We start from the raw sequence: 15,555 nt of genomic DNA, 5'->3' as shown, positions 1-15,555 counted from the left end.
AGACTTTATGGATCCACAGTGTTTATCCTCGCTCCTTTGAAGTCCTTCACAGTTCTGGTCTTCACCACTTCCTCCATGAACTTTCATTGAGCAGCCAAGTCCAGCTATTAGGTCCCACAAAGCATCAAATGTAACAACTACCGGCTTGGGTGGAAGACAAAAAAACTCACCCATATGTCCTGGGGATTCCACTCCAGGGATACCTTCTCTTGGCACTGCTGCCTGCCTTTCGCACTCCCCAGTGGCTCAACTGGGGAAGAAGAAACAGCACAAACCATGGAGTCCAAAAACCCCGCGGTCTCCATTGAGCTCGGTGAAAGCATGAGAGATCTCAGCACAACTCCACCTCGACCCTCTTCCGCATTTGCACAATGTCATCACTCTGCGCCGCGGTCAGGAACGGAGATCCAATAGCTGCCAGAGGCGACGGGAGCCAAAGATCCGGGGGGCTGAGAGTAACTTTCCAAGTGACTCCAATGCTCCTTCGTCATATATAGCAGCAGGGACAAGTACCCCCTCAAACATTGCTGATCCAGAAGCAAACGTTATCAATCGTTATCCAGTGAGAAGGGAGGTATCAGGAGGGTATACATGGACCCTTCCTTTCCTTTTAGATGGCATTTTTCCAGGTAGTCAAAAGAAACGGAGAGTGATTGTTCGAGTGTGGTTCATGCTGCCATCTTGCCTCCCTCTCCAGAAGGGTCAAGGTTTGATGTGCCAAGGGTCATGCACAATTTCTCAACTGTGTTGCTAGAGTGTGTAAAGTTTGAACTCTTTCTTCTGGGAGGTGTTTATGGTGGCTCCTATGAACCGAAGAGTTTGTGTCAGTTGAAGGCTGGATTTCTCTTAATTTATTGCAAATCCTAAACCTTTTAAACAATTTATCGTGACCATCAAGTGTGTCTGAAGAGTAGTCACCTCTGATGACACAAGTAGCCAATCATCCAGATAAGGGAACATTTGAATTCCTTTCCTTCTCAGGTGGGCCACTGCTACCACTAAACATTTTGTGAAGATTCTCGGGGCAGACAAAAGTCCAAATGGAGAACTTTATAATAGTAATGTTGCGTATTGACCTGGAAAAACAGGTAGCGCCATGAAGAATGATGTATTGGTATGTGGAAGTAAGCATCCTTGAGATCCAGCAAGCACATCCAATCATTAGATTTCAGGAAAGGCAGAATGAATTTTAGGGATTTCATTTTGAACTTCTCCCTCTGAATAAACTTGCTGAAGGCCCATAAATCCAAAATTGGGCAGAAGCCCCCTGTCTTTTTCGGAATAAGGAAGTATTGGAGTAGAATCCCTTGTTGCATCGGTGTGGAGGCACCATTTAGATTGCCTGTTGTTGAAGTAGCGAGTCTACTTCTCTTTATTTATTTATTTTTATTTATTTATTTAAACGCTTTTATATACCGCAAAATAGGGCAGTAGACTGTCCGTCTGAGCGGTTTACAATAAAACATTCATAGTTAAAAGACAAACCAAGCAAACAGTTATACTTACAAGTGGTCTCACACTGAGGGAACCAAGTGTGGTAGAGATGGATTCGCTTTGAAGTTTATCCTGTAATCCTTGTGGACGATACTTAATACCCAACAGTCTGATTTGATTGCTTACCAACAATTGTAAAATTCAGATAGTCAGTCCCCCACTGGTAATAGTAGCTGCGGCCGGGCCCTCCTCAAAATCCCTGCTGTGATTTGTTTTGAGTTGTTGTCATTTTTTTGTCTCTGTTGCTGCTGGCCTCTTGGTCTATTCCTGGGTTGTGACTGCTGCGATTGCTGCCTGGGCTGCTGGTATGCTGGCAGATGGTAGGGTGTGTACAATCTGAATGGACGTCTTTGGTAATAGGACATTTTGTAGGATGGGTAATACCTTCTGGTGGAGGATTGTTGCTCTGCCAAGGAAGCTAGGAACAAAACTGCCATGTTCTGTTTTTAAGCTAGGATACGGTTTCCCGCAGCTTGTCCCCAAACAGGTTGCCTCCCTTACAAGGCAGATCTTCCAACTTCTCATGCATACCTCATATATGGCACTGGTGAGCAGTTAGGCTATTCTCCAGGCCACTATGGACCTTGCCAATATACGGGCTGATGTTTTGAACACCTCGTACACTGTCCAAAGGAGGTGGTGCAAGCCCTCTTCCAGATTTGTGAAAGGCTAGGCACCGCATTGTCTGATGGTCCAAGCGTGATATGTGGTCTCAGGTATTGCAAGCACTCATACAAGTATTGAGTGATACAGAATTGGTGTTGTTGAATTTTAGCAGTCAACATCGCCGCTTGGAAGGTCTTCCTTCTGAACTCATCTAGGTATTGGTTGCCCTTTCCGGGCGGGGTGTTCGAGTGAAGCCGCGACTTCTTTGACTTTTTCATGGCTGATTCTACAACTATCAAAGCATGAGGCAGTTGTACTGTTCCATAGTATGGGGACTTCCTCATCCTAAACTTTAGATCACTTTTCCTGGATATTGCTGGTCCTGAGAAGGGAGACTCCCATTCCCTGTCCATTACTGCTTTGAGGTCTGAATGGGAGGGCAAGGCTGTAGGCTCAGCTGGAACTTCAAAAATCTTTAGATCCCCATGACCTCCAATCTTGGATCTGGCACTTTTTTGGTCTCAATTTTCAAGCTTGTTCCCACCTTCTCAATAAACTTAGTGTAGGACAAATCTTCCGGGGGCGAAGATAGTTCAGGAGGTTCTTCCAGTGGGTCTGACAGGATTCCCGGGAGGAACCTGGTAAAGTTGGTGGGGAGTCCTGGGGCTCTGAACTTGATTATGGAGACAACTGTGGCTGATGGTCCAGTGCTTTGTTTTGCGGGTTGTAATCATCTTCTGTGGGGGACAGGGAGTCCCCTGCAGGGAAAAGTTCTTCAGCCGGGGGGGGGGGGGGGGGGGGGCTAGATGGCCGATTTCCCCACCTGTCACTTTCCAGGGATGTGAAAAAGTTACTTAGAAGTGAGGATATTTGAGACATTGCTTGCCAAGCTAGCCTTCCCTCCCTGGGAACATGTCGCCTCTTTTCCTGGGTGGTGGGTGTGACTCTTGCATGCCCTTTGTCCACCCTAGACTTATCCCAGGAAGAACTTCCATCTATCAATAAATGCTATTTTCTCCCAAAGTCTGCTGTTACAGCTAATGCCCAGAATTGGCAGGGGAATCTCACTGAAATAATTGAAAATTCAGATATTGATGTACTGGAAAGAGCAACGCTTCTGGTCTCCTTTATTTCCTTAACTGACCTACAATTTGTAATGAGAAAATATTTTAGATCCTTCCCAGTATCATATATGAATGCTAATGTTAAAATCTACCCTGATCTGGCCGCTGCTACACAAATAAGGCGTAGAGGCTTCTTAGCCCTACGCCAAGAAGTGATTGCTCTAGGTTTTTCTTTTATGTTAAAATTTTCATGTAAATGAGTGCTTAAGAAAGGGGCAGATACCTTTATTCTTTTTTCTCCTGAACAATTAAAGTCTTTTATTGATTTGAGGAAACCAGCCACATCAACTCCCACTAATATGTGATTTTTTATTTTTTATTTTTTGTGTAGCGTGTTAAGGTCATTTTCTTACTTTAGAACATTGTTCTATTTCCTGTAAATCTCTCTTTAAGTTCCATGGAGTCTCCTTGTAATGAGTATTGATTTTTGGGGAAATGGAATTATTTCGTTCTTAAAAAAAGATGATGATGTAATGTGATTGGATTTACTTTTTTTGCTTTTTTATAATTACAATTGGTTATTCCATATTTTCTGTGTTGCAAAAATGAGGAATTTTTGTAATTGAAAAATTGATAAATAAAGAATTTAAAAAAAAAAAAAAAAGACTTAGCCATTTCTGTTGGTGGGGGCACTGCAGCTAAAAGGATCATGGAATTGGAGCCCCTACTGCGCTCTGTTGGGCCTTAGTCCTTGTGCAATAGTCTGTATATCTCTTTGTCAGGGCTCCTGTAACTGAGGTGAGTGCATCTTCCTCTTTGACACAGAACTCATGTCCAAGTAGATTCTTTGGGATGATACAGAGGAATCCAAAGAGTAATGGTCATCCGATAGTGACTCAACATCGGAAAAACCCAGCTCAAAATTTTCCTCTGGGGAGAACACAACTTGAGGATCACCATGTTTTTTTCTTGTGGGAAATCTGCTTTTGAAAAGGCTTGTGTTTACGCACCATCTCTTCCTGCCGTGGGTTCAATGCATGGCTGGTATGTGTCATGTGCATTGTAAAATGACACTTCACAGTGTGCTCCTGCATCTTCTTGAGAAGCACCTGTATCAATATGAGTGGTAACTTGCGAGCCACGCTTCAATGCGTCGTTGGCTTCAATCTACAGTGTATCTTTGCATCGTGTGAGTTCTTCAACACATGCATTGACTCAACCTTGTGTCTTGAATCGTGCTTGCCTTGCTTGAATGCCTGTGTTGGCCCGTGGTGTTTGACGCTACTAACAGCTGGTGACACTGTTCTTGGCACAGGTTTTTCTATGCATCCCCCGAAGCTTGAAGTTTTTTCAAGGCGTGGGGGAGATTGAGTGCTGTGGATGTATGCATCACTTGGCTCTGCCCTTATTTGCTGCCAGATGGGCTCAGAGAGGAGGCTCTCCCTGCCTGCTCAGCTCGGTATGTCTTTGGCCCCGGGGATGAGAGGAAAGGCGTTCCGTCGCCAGGGCATACGAACCTGCCTCTTCGTCTCAATCTGGCTATCTTCTAAGCCTCTGAACTCTGGATGACATCCTCCTGCAATTCCTACAGGCAGACTGATCGTGTTCCTGTGAAGGACATAACTTTCCCAAACTGGCAATATTTGAACCCGGGAGGCTTGGGTGCCATGGTAGCACTTAGAAGTGCTGTTTTAAAGATTCATCTGAGTGAAAAAAAATACTGAGAATGAGAGAAGAAAAATCTGCATGCAGCTAGCAGCACGGAAGAAAAAAGTCTGAGGAGAGTCGATGATCGGCGGGAAGAGCCACACAGGTGCACAGAGTCAAAGCTCTGTAATCTTTGACAGAAGCTCTGCCCAGGATCACCCGAACTTCCCAGACACCATGGCTAATTCAGCCTGCTTATCAATGGGAAATTTCTTCTGGCTCCCCCAAAAGGAAATAACCCCTTGCAGTAGGTCACCACCTCTGAGGGAAGTTCTTCCCTATCCCTGGGCATTGCAAAAACAGGGCTCCTCATTCCCTAAATCCAAGAAAGGCCCAGGTGTCCAGCAAGGCTCCTACCACACAAAAGTCCAAAAAATTCCTTTAAGGAAACCCTTACCCACCAGGGAGTAGATAGGCAGGGAAGTCCCCGACCTTCCTCACAGACTGCCAACTGGGAGGGCCAGAATCCCAAGAGTAGGCCCAAAATCAACATAGGTAAAATCTCAAACCTTCCTCCAGAATTGCAAATTTATACTGCCCTTAGAGCTCATAGCAGAGCACTGCTATAAAACCTCTGAAATGGGACATCCATTCTAGCACCCTCAAGGGGAGAGGCTGCATATGAATAGATCCTCCCTTAATTATTCCCTCACTATCTGCACTACCATGACATGTCTCAGGGCTTATTAGTAACCGAAAATGTCTCTTGGTTACAGAAGTTAGGGTACAGTGTCTGGGAAGGGTACATCCTAAAAGAGAGGAAGAGAAAAGTAGACAGCAAAAGGGTGATATAAGGAGGGAGAGGAAGAGAAGATGTAGGCAAGAAATAAAGATCAGACAAATACCAGGGAAAGATGCATAGGCCCTGGAGGGAGTGCCTGAAGATCCAGAAGAACAGCTGAAAACTTTACCAGGAATAGAAAAGTTCAAAACACTTATTTCAGAGAGGATAAGAAGAATGGGTGAAACAATAAAGCATGCATGGGAAACACTGGGGAAAAAGACAAGCTCTTCCTCTGTAAAAAAAACAAAACAAAACAAACAAAAAAAACCCCAAAGAAAACAAAATAGAAAACACCCCAACAGAAACAAATGGAGCTGTGCAGTTATAGTGATCAGCTTAGCTAGCCAGTATATATTATTGAGGTATATATTATTAAGCTTGGAGGTTTCCCAGAGCCACACAAAAAACACTTGTAAATTGGGGAGAGTAATATCAAGCTAGTCAGTTGAGGGGGCAGAGTTGCAGGCATGTTTATGCCAACCTCCTATACAACCTAAATATTTTTACCAAGTTCATGATAAATATATTGAATTTCCTGACACATTTTTCCCTCTGACTAAAAGATATCTCCCAATATTCAGCCCTTCAAATAAAAAATAAATGTGGGTAAATCAAGCCCTGTGTCTACATAATGCAAATAGATTGTAGGAAAGAAGTTGATCCAGTAGCACCATATTTGAGATAAGGATTTGTTTGCACTGTGCATTGACTTGATCACAGACAGTTTTTATTGCCAAACTCTGGATTACTACAGAATAGTTCTAGGTCAATCAGAAATGCAGCTTGAATGCACAGAAGCTAGACAGTGCTGTCTTGTTGAGGTAGCAGAACCAATACACCAATACATCTGCTCCTAATAGCTGCCAGACCAAACGCACTGGCAAGCAAGCTCAACAGCTTGGTTAGTAAACCACTGCCTTAATTTTTAAGGAAGCTGTTCGAACCTGGTAAATAAAAATATTTAGAAAGAAGATGTGGCAGGGAGGAGATAAGTGTCCCCAAGTGTAAGCATCTATAGTTTTGTTTTTACTCTAGCTTTGTAACACTTTCAGTTTAGCTGTTATCCAAGTTAAGACATTGTGATATTGTAAGAGTTTAATTTTACAAAATGAAACACAGTATGCCCATATAATCTGTATTAATTGGAGAGGAGGGCTTGTTTTTATTCAAGAATGGTTTCACTCTCTACAATTAAAACAGGTCTTTTTCTGTGTGCCTGTACAACATTTAACAAAGGTCTGGAAGCAGTTCTAACGGAATGATTTTCGTGGTTTTTTTATGATGTTAGGCTCTTCCAGATCCTTAGATATTCTACTTCTCTTAAGCTTGGCAGGATTCACAGGCTGTTCAATCTGTTCAGATATGATAGGTTTCTTGGAATTGCCAGGTTTATCAAGTTTGTCAACTTTCATAGCAAGTTCCGGCTTGTTTTTTGGTCTCTCAGCTTCTGCAATTTTCTTAACCTGTTCTGGTCTCTCAGGTTTTGCAGCTCTTAAAGTTTCTTCTGATCTCTTAGATTCTGTTGTTTTAAGAGCCTCTTCTGGACTCCCAGACTTTGCAGCTTTTAGATCTTCTTGTGGCCTCTTAGATTCTACAATTTTCATAGCTTCTTCTGGTCTCTCAGACTCTTTAGCTTTTAGAGCTTCTTGGGGTTTCTTACATTCTGCAATTTTCAGAGCCTCCACTGGTCTTCCAGACTCTGTAGCTTTTGTAGCCTCTTCTGATTTTCTAGACTCTGCAGCTTTTAGAGCATCTTGTGGTCTCTTATTAGACTCTGCAACTTTTAAAGCCTCTTCTGATCTTCCAGACTCTGCAGCTGTTAAGGTATCTTGTGGTCTCTTATTAGACTCTGCAGCTTTTAGATCCTCTTCTGGTCTTCCAGACTCTGTAGCTTTTAGAGCTTCTTGTGGTCTCTTATTGGACTCTGCAGCTTTTAGAGCCTCTTCAGTTATTTTAGACTCTACAGTTTTTAGAGCATCTTGTAGTCTCTTATTAGTCTCTGCAACTTTTGGAGCCTCCTCTGGTCTTCCAGACTCTACAACCTTTAGAGCTTCTTGTGATTTCTTATTAGACTCTGCATCTTTTAGAGACTCTTCTGGCCCTCCAGACTCTGCAGATTTTAAAGCTTCTTGTGATCTCTTAGACTCTGCAGTTTTCATAGCCTCTTCTGGGTTTCCAGAGTCTACATTTTTCATAGCTTCTTCCTGTTTCTCAGATTCTGCAGTTTTCACAGTCTGCTCTGGTTGCTCAGACTCTGTAGTTTCCATGGTCTCATCTGGATGCTTAGATTCTGCAAAGTTCAGAGACTTTTCTGGTTCTTCAGACTCTTCAGGTTTCTTAGGCTCTTCAGGTTCAGAGTTTCTCATAGAGGCAGGTACATAGTATCCATCTCCTTCATTTGGTGTCCAGATCTTTATTGGACGTTCATATTTAGAGGGATATTTCAGTGCTAGCTCATCAAAACGATCATAGATTTTCTGATGTTCTCCAGAACTGTAAACTGAAACAAATTCTGCACGAAGTCTGATGAGACACATCAAATTTGGGTTTGACATTGATCCCTAAGAGATAAAGAAATAATAATTTTAAAAACAGTTTAAATATATCAGACAAAATCAACAAGGAAGTTATGTAACTAAGGACGTAAATAACTACAGGGTCATTTACTAAACTGTAGTAGTTTCTCCAGTGACAGCACATAGTGATGGCAGCACTACATCCCAAGCATAACATCTTTGCAATCTTTTAAAGGGCCCGAGTGGTCCCAGATTTCCCCTCCACCCTTGTCTACTGTGTAAAAACCACTGAGGGTCTAGTGAAACTCTTTCTCACACACAATCCAGAAGCAGCCAAAATATAGAAAATCAAAATAAATTGTTTAAGGTATTGGCTGGGCCAGGCCCTGCCTCCAGTGCCAAACAATTCATTTTGATTTTTTTTTTACATTCGGCCATTTTTTGGTATGGGGGCTGTGTGTGTGTATGTGTGTGGGAGTATAGTCTCACTAGATCTCCAGGAGTTTTTACACAACAGATGGGGAAGGGTCTGGAACCACTGATGCCCTTTAAGAAAATGGCCTAGGAGCATTGGGACATGCATTGGTGTCCAGATATCACTGGGGAAACTTTGCTATAACTCTTGAGGTGTAGCTAACTTTCAATCAAATATCACAGCTTGCTAACTTCACAAGTCATATTATTTGATTATCATATGAATTATCTTATTTATAAGCATTTACATGCATCTCAGCTCATTTAAATACCCATATTGCCGTTGGAGTTTTGGGGGGAAGATAACACATTTACTGCTTGTAGGTCCTTACCATGGCTTGGTAAAGGACCACCTGTTTTTCTCCATAAACACAGAATGAAAGAAATGGTAGCTAAGATTAAAGTATGAAATGATCTACCGTATATACAAGGAAACAGAAATTAGGATGAGTAGTGGCTAAGAACAGTGTTAAGGTATATCAGAAGATAGAAGAGAAGTTCCACTGAGTGGAAGAGGAGCTTACACTGGGAGTGTGCTCGGTGTTCAATTTGTACTGGTTTATAAGTACGAATGTTTATTGCAGTATCTGCAGACAGAGTAAGAGAATGCATGGGATTTGAATTATTCTATGAGTCAACTGAGGTGGCAAAAGTGAGTGATGAAGAGAGATAAGTAGCATTATTTTGTTTACACATACTTGTTATATGCTTTCAGTTCATTCTTCTTTTCCTATTTCCACCTTCCCTGTACTTCAGCTGTTTAATTTTTCTTTTCTATTTATGCTATTTCCAATCACATATTACAAGAAAAAGCTTGAAACAAGAAACAAAAATGTACAGAATTCCAAGGAGAGTAAAAAGTATAAAAAAAATAAAAGGAAGAAATCTCCATTAATATGGGGGAAAACCACCAATTTCCCTATTTTAATGAATTTATTTATTTAAAATCATTTATATCCCACACTTTCTCAAGAATCAAGGTGGGTAACAAATCAACATTCATAAAATCACATCAAACAAGGCATCAATAGTGTTGCAATTTGATGCTGCTGAAGAGATAGTGGACCCTTGGGCCGGCCTACCTAGGGAGGCAGGGTAGGCCGGGGGGGCGGAGCCACAAGCTGGAAGGGTTTACCCAGGAACCAGGGACCCCCCGGGAGGAGCCCGTAGGGTCCCGGGTCCTCGGGACTCGGAGCTGGTTACGGAATGCCCAGAGGCTGAGGTGGGCGTAGGCCGGGACCAGTGCAAGCAGAATGAATAGGAAGTCCAAGGTACCCGGAAGGCAGGGGACCGGCTGCACAGGACCGGGGCCGGCTGAAGGCAGGGCAGCGGGTGACTGCGGAGTCTGTAGCAACCGGAGTCTGGAGCAGGCTGTAGGCTGAAGCGGAGTCGGAAGCAAACCGGAGTCTGAGGCTGGCTGCAGGCTGAAGCGGAGTCGGAAGCAAACCGGAGTCTGAGGCTGGCTGCAGGCTGAAGCGGAGTCAGAAGCAAACCGGGGTCCGAGGCAGGCAGCGAGCTGAAGCGGAGTCAGAAGCAAACCGGAGTCAGAAGCAGGCAACGTGGAAGTCAACTGGAACGCAACTGGCAGCAACTAAGAAGTTGTGAACCTCGTTGCAAGGCGTTGAGAGAGAGTCTGAACGCCGGTTATATCGGGACTTGGGCGTGACGTCAGCAGCGCGGGCGGGGCCGGGCTTCCGGGAGCTGGACGCTCAAGAGGGACGTTCTCTCGCGTGCGAGACCGAAGGGAAGCAGGCCCGTAATGGCGGCCGCCACGTGGAGTGAGAGAAGCCCCCGGGGTCCGGAGCGGGCGGAATGCGGTGATCACTGAAGCGGAGGTAGGCGGACCTGAGCCCTAACAGAAGGGAAGCGGTCGGGACCGCAACAGTACCCCCCCCTTTACGACCCCTCTTGAGAGGACCGGGTTTCTCCGGGTGGTCACGGTGGAACTGTTGCAATAGGGATTTGTCCAGGATGTTACGGCTGGGCTCCCAGGTGTTGTCCTCGTCGCCGCAACCCTCCCATGCGAGAAGATATTCCCATCTACGGTTATAGAATCGAACATCCAAGACCTCGCGTACCTGGTAAGTAGGATCATCATCGATGGTGGTAGGCGATGGATCCAGAGGTCTTCGGTGGTAGTGAGAGAGAACTACAGGTTTTAGCAGGGATACGTGGAAAACATTGTGGACTCGAAGAGAGGACGGCAAACTCAACCGATATGAGACCGAGCCCACTCTCTCGGCGATCCGGAATGGCCCACAGAACCTGGGTGCAAATCTTCGGGAGGGGAGGCGGAGACAAATGTTTTTGGTGCTGAGCCAAACCCGATCTCCTGGCTGATAGGTGGGAGCCGGTCGTCGGTGGCGATCAGCCGTCTGTTTGGCGGAAGAGGCTGAGCGGATCAGTTTGTTCTGGATCTTCTGCCACAAGGTCTGTAGCTGTCGAGCTAACTGGGCGGCTGGAGAGGCACTGGGAGTAGCGATGGGAAGCGGAGGTCTCAGCTGTTTGCCGTATACTAGCTGGAAAGGTGAGAGCCCGGTGGCAGCGTGAGCTTGATTGTTATAGGCAAACTCGGCCCAGGTTAACAGTTCTGACCAGTTGTCTTGCTTCTCATTGGTGAAGGCTCGAAGGTAGGTTTTCAGAGTCTGATTCATCCTTTCGGACTGCCCATTACTCTGCGGGTGGAAAGCCGTAGAGAAGCTGAGCTTCACTTTGAAGCATTTACAGAGAGCCCTCCAGTAACGTGCGACAAACTGTGGCCCACGGTGGGAAACTATGTCTTGCGGGAGGCCGTGTAGCCGGAAAATATGCTGGGCGAAGAGGAGAGCTAGTTCGGGTGCAGAGGGTAACTTAGTCAATGGAACAAGGTGCACCATCTTGGAGAAACGGTTGATGGTGACCCAGATAACCGTCTGACCGCGAGATGGAGGCAAGTCCACCATAAAGTCTGTAGCGAGATGGGTCCAGGGCTCTGTGGGAACTGGCAGAGGCTGTAGAAGGCCGCACGGGGGTCCGGGACTGGGCTTTTGACGAGCACAGGTGGGGCAGGAACTTACATAGACGCGAACATCCTGTTGTATGTTGGGCCACCAGTAAAAACGATTAAGGAATTCCAATGTTCTCTCTCGTCCTGCGTGTCCTCCAGTGAGAGAGTCATGAGCCCAGTGTAATGTCTTTAGGCGATCTCGTCGGGGAGCCACGGTCCTATCTTGGGAGAGGACCGTCAGGGCGGACAGGCGAATTTTACTAGGGTCTAGAATGTACTGTGGAGGTTCTGGGTCTTCCTCGAATAGGGAGGTCCGTGAGAGAGCATCCGCTCGGAGATTCTTGGCCGCCGGCCGGTACTGTAGGACAAAGTCAAAGCGACTAAAGAACATGGCCCAGTGGGCTTGGCGAGGGTTTAACCGTTGGGCCTGGGACAAAAACTAAGTTTTTGTGATCCGTATATACGGTAGTCGTGTGTATTGCGCCCTCGAGCCATTGTCTCCACTCTTCAAATGCGAGCTTGATTGCCAACAGCTCTTTGTCACCGATGGAATAATTTGCCTCGGCGGGAGAGAACTTCCTGGAGAAGTAGGAGCATGGCAATACTTGTCCGGAATCGGAGTGTTGACTGAGGACCGCCCCGACGGCTATGCTGGAGGCATCGACCTCGACGATGAATGGTTTTGCCGGATCGGGATGACGGAGGCAGGTGTCAGTGAGAAATGCCTCTTTCAAGTCGTTGAAGGCTGCAACCGCAGCGTTAGGCCAATTCTTGGCATCGGCTCCCTTGCGAGTCAGGGCTGTAAGGGGAGCGACCGGATGCGAGTACTGTGGAATAAAATGTCTATAAAAGTTAGCGAAGCCCAGGAATCTCTGAAGGGCCTTGAGACCCCTAGGTTGAGGCCATCTAGTAATGGCGGATACTTTCTCGGGGTCCATTCGGAAGCCTGCAGAAGAAATCATATACCCTAGGAAGGGCAGGGCCTCAGCTTCAAAAACACATTTTTCAAGCTTGGCGTAGAGGTGATTGTCTCGGAGAGCCTGTAGAACTTGTGTGACATGGTGGCGGTGAGGATCCAGATCTCTGGAGAAGATGAGCACGTCATCAAGATAGACAATCACATGTGAATGGAGCATGTCGCGTAGGACCTCGTTCATGAGATTCTGGAAGACAGCCGGGGCATTGCAGAGTCCAAAGGGCATTACTAGGTACTCGTAATGCCCGTCCCTGGTATTAAAGGCCATCTTCCACTCATCCCCGGGGCGGATACGAACGAGATTATAGGCCCCTCGGAGGTCCAGCTTGGTGAAGACGTGTGCTCCCTGAAGGCGATCCAAAAGCTCGGGTATCAAGGGAAGCGGATAACGGTCCCGCTTGGTGATGGCATTTAAGTCATGATAGTCTATACATGGATGGAGGGAGCCGTCCTTCTTGGCTACAAAGAAGAAGCCGGCTCCAGCGGGAGAGCGAGAGGGGCGAATGAAGCCTTTGGCAAGGTTCTCAGTCACATACTGAGACATGGCAGCAGTCTCTGGCAAAGACAAAGGATACACCCGGCCACGGGGAGGCGTGGTGCCCGGTAGCAAGTCAATCGGGCAATCAAAAGGCCAGTGTTGTGGAAGAATTTCAGCCATCTCCTTGGAGAAGACGTCGGCGAACTCCCGATATGGCTCGGGCAGCATGAGCGAGGAGCAGAGGTGCAAGGTTTTCAGTGGGCGTGGAAGGCGTAAACAATGTTCAAAACAAAAGGGACTCCATTGGGTTAGTTGAAAGGTATCCCATTGAATAGTGGGTGAGTGCTGTCGTAACCACGGTAATCCAAGGACCAGAGGGTGCACAGCTTGTTCCAAAACCAGCAGGGAGATTTCTTCCGAATGGAGCAAGCCTGTCTGGAGAGTCAAAGGGGCCGTGGAGCAGGTGATGGTTCCAGGGAGCAGCGTGCCCCGGATGGAGGAAATACGCAGCGGAGGAATCTTTCGTTGCTTGGGAAGAGACAGCTGGTTCACCAGATCAGCCACAATGAAATTTCCTTCGGCACCAGAGTCAATGAATGCCCGGATCTGGAGTTCCCCACCGGGGTACTTAAGAGTCACTGGCAAAGTGCATAGAGGAGCTGATCCAGTAGAGCCTAGGTGTAGCTCCTCGGTATAACCTAGGCACGGTCGTTTCCCGGATGTTCCGGGCAATTGGCAAGGAAGTGCCCCTTGCCTCCGCAGTAGAGACAGAGGCCCTGCGAGCGGCGGCTTCTCCTTTCCTCGGGAGTTAGTGGAGATCTGCCCAATTGCATGGGTTCTCCACTGTTGGCAGAGGCAGGAAGTCCCTTGGGTGCCGGGGTTCTAGTGGCAGCAGATGGAGTTTTACGGTAGGAACGGGTCTCCTTATCCCGCTGCTGAAGGCGGCGATCCACCCTGCCGGCGATGTCAATTAAATCATTTAAGTCCTCCAGGAGGTCTCGGCCTGCTAACTCATCCTTGATGCGGCTGGCAAGCCCCTCCAGAAAGATTCCCCTAAGGCAATCATCCCGCCAGCCAACTTCCATGGCCAGTGTGCGAAAGTCTATGGTGTAATCGGCCACCGAGCGTGTTCCTTGCCTGAGGTGCAAGAGCTCCGATGCCGCGGTGGTCTGGCGTGCAGGATCATCAAAAGCAAGGCGAAAGTTGAGAACGAATTCCTGCGGATTCTGTAACAAGGGGTCCTGACGCTCCCACATGGGAGAAGCCCAGTCAAGTGCCTTGCCATCTAGTAGCGAGAATATATACGCCACTTTAACTGCGTCTGAGGGAAACTGCGCAGGCAGAAGGGCAAAGGGCACGTAGCATTGATTCAAAAAGCCAGACATGTCTTGATATCCCCGGCATACCGGGTTGGTGTGGGTAGTTGGGTCACAGATGCCGGACTGGGTACCGGAGCCGGAGGAGGGGCTGAAGGCGGGTCCGGAGGAGTAGCCTCCAGGCGGGAGACCAGCTGTTCCACGGTAGCAGCAAGTGTGTCGATACAGTGCTGTTGCTGCTGGAGGCGTTGTGCCATGCCCGGGATGGCCTGCAGGCTTGGGGCCTCCGCCGAGTCCATGGCCTTGCAAACTGTTGCAGTTTGATGCTGCTGAAGAGATAGTGGACCCTTGGGCCGGCCTACCTAGGGAGGCAGGGTAGGCCGGGGGGCGGAGCCACAAGCTGGAAGGGTTTACCTAGGAACCAGGGACCCCCCGGGAGGAACCCATAGGGTCCTGGGTCCTCGGGACTCGGAGCTGGTTACGGAATGCCCAGAGGCTGAGGTGGGCGTAGGCCGGGACCAGTGCAAGCAGAATGAATAGGAAGTCCAAGGTACCCGGAAGGCAGGGGACCGGCTGCACAGGACCAGGGCCAGCTGAAGGCAGGGCAGCGGGCGACTGCGGAGTCTGTAGCAACCGGAGTCTGGAGCAGGCTGTAGGCTGAAGCGGAGTCGGAAGCAAACCGGAGTCTGAGGCTGGCTGCAGGCTGAAGCGGAGTCGGAAGCAAACCGGAGTCTGAGGCTGGCTGCAGGCTGAAGCGGAGTCGGAAGCAAACCGGGGTCAGAGGCAGGCAGCGAGCTGAAGCGGAGTCAGAAGCAAACCGGGGTTAGAGGCAGGCAGCGAGCTGAAGCGGAGTCAGAAGCAAACCGGAGTCAGAAGCAGGCAACGTGGAAGTCAACTGGAATGCAACTGGCAGCAACTAAGAAGTTGTGAACCTCGTTGCAAGGCATTGAGAGAGAGTTTGAACGCCGGTTATATCGGGACTTGGGCGTGACGTCAGCAGCGCGGGCGGGGCCGGGCTTCCGGGAGCTGGACGCTCAAGAGGGACGTCCTCGCGCACGTGAGACCGAAGGGAAGCAGGCCCGTAATGGCGGCCGCCACGTGGAGTGAGAGAAGCCCCCGGGGTCCGGAGCGGGCGGAATGCGGTGATCACTGAA

The 15,555-nt window shown here is 47.7% G+C and overlaps 1 protein-coding gene across 1 annotated transcript in view; it reads right to left on the bottom strand.

Moving 5' to 3' along the window:
* Positions 1 to 6,784: 6,784 nt before the first annotated feature.
* Positions 6,785 to 15,555, bottom strand: part of LOC115087202 (neurofilament heavy polypeptide-like) — a 122,114-nt gene continuing 113,343 nt past the window's right edge. Inside the window, exon 4 of the mRNA XM_029594085.1 lies at positions 6,785 to 8,216. Coding sequence (XP_029449945.1) covers positions 6,906 to 8,216 — 1,311 coding nt within the window. The 3' untranslated portion in view covers positions 6,785 to 6,905. The remainder of the gene's footprint in view (positions 8,217 to 15,555) is intronic.

This window comes from Rhinatrema bivittatum, chromosome 3 (genome assembly GCF_901001135.1).
Source record: "Rhinatrema bivittatum chromosome 3, aRhiBiv1.1, whole genome shotgun sequence".
Classification (NCBI taxonomy): domain Eukaryota; kingdom Metazoa; phylum Chordata; class Amphibia; order Gymnophiona; family Rhinatrematidae; genus Rhinatrema; species Rhinatrema bivittatum.
Note: the sequence above shows the minus strand (reverse complement) of the source record. Positions and strands in the feature narration are given on the sequence as shown.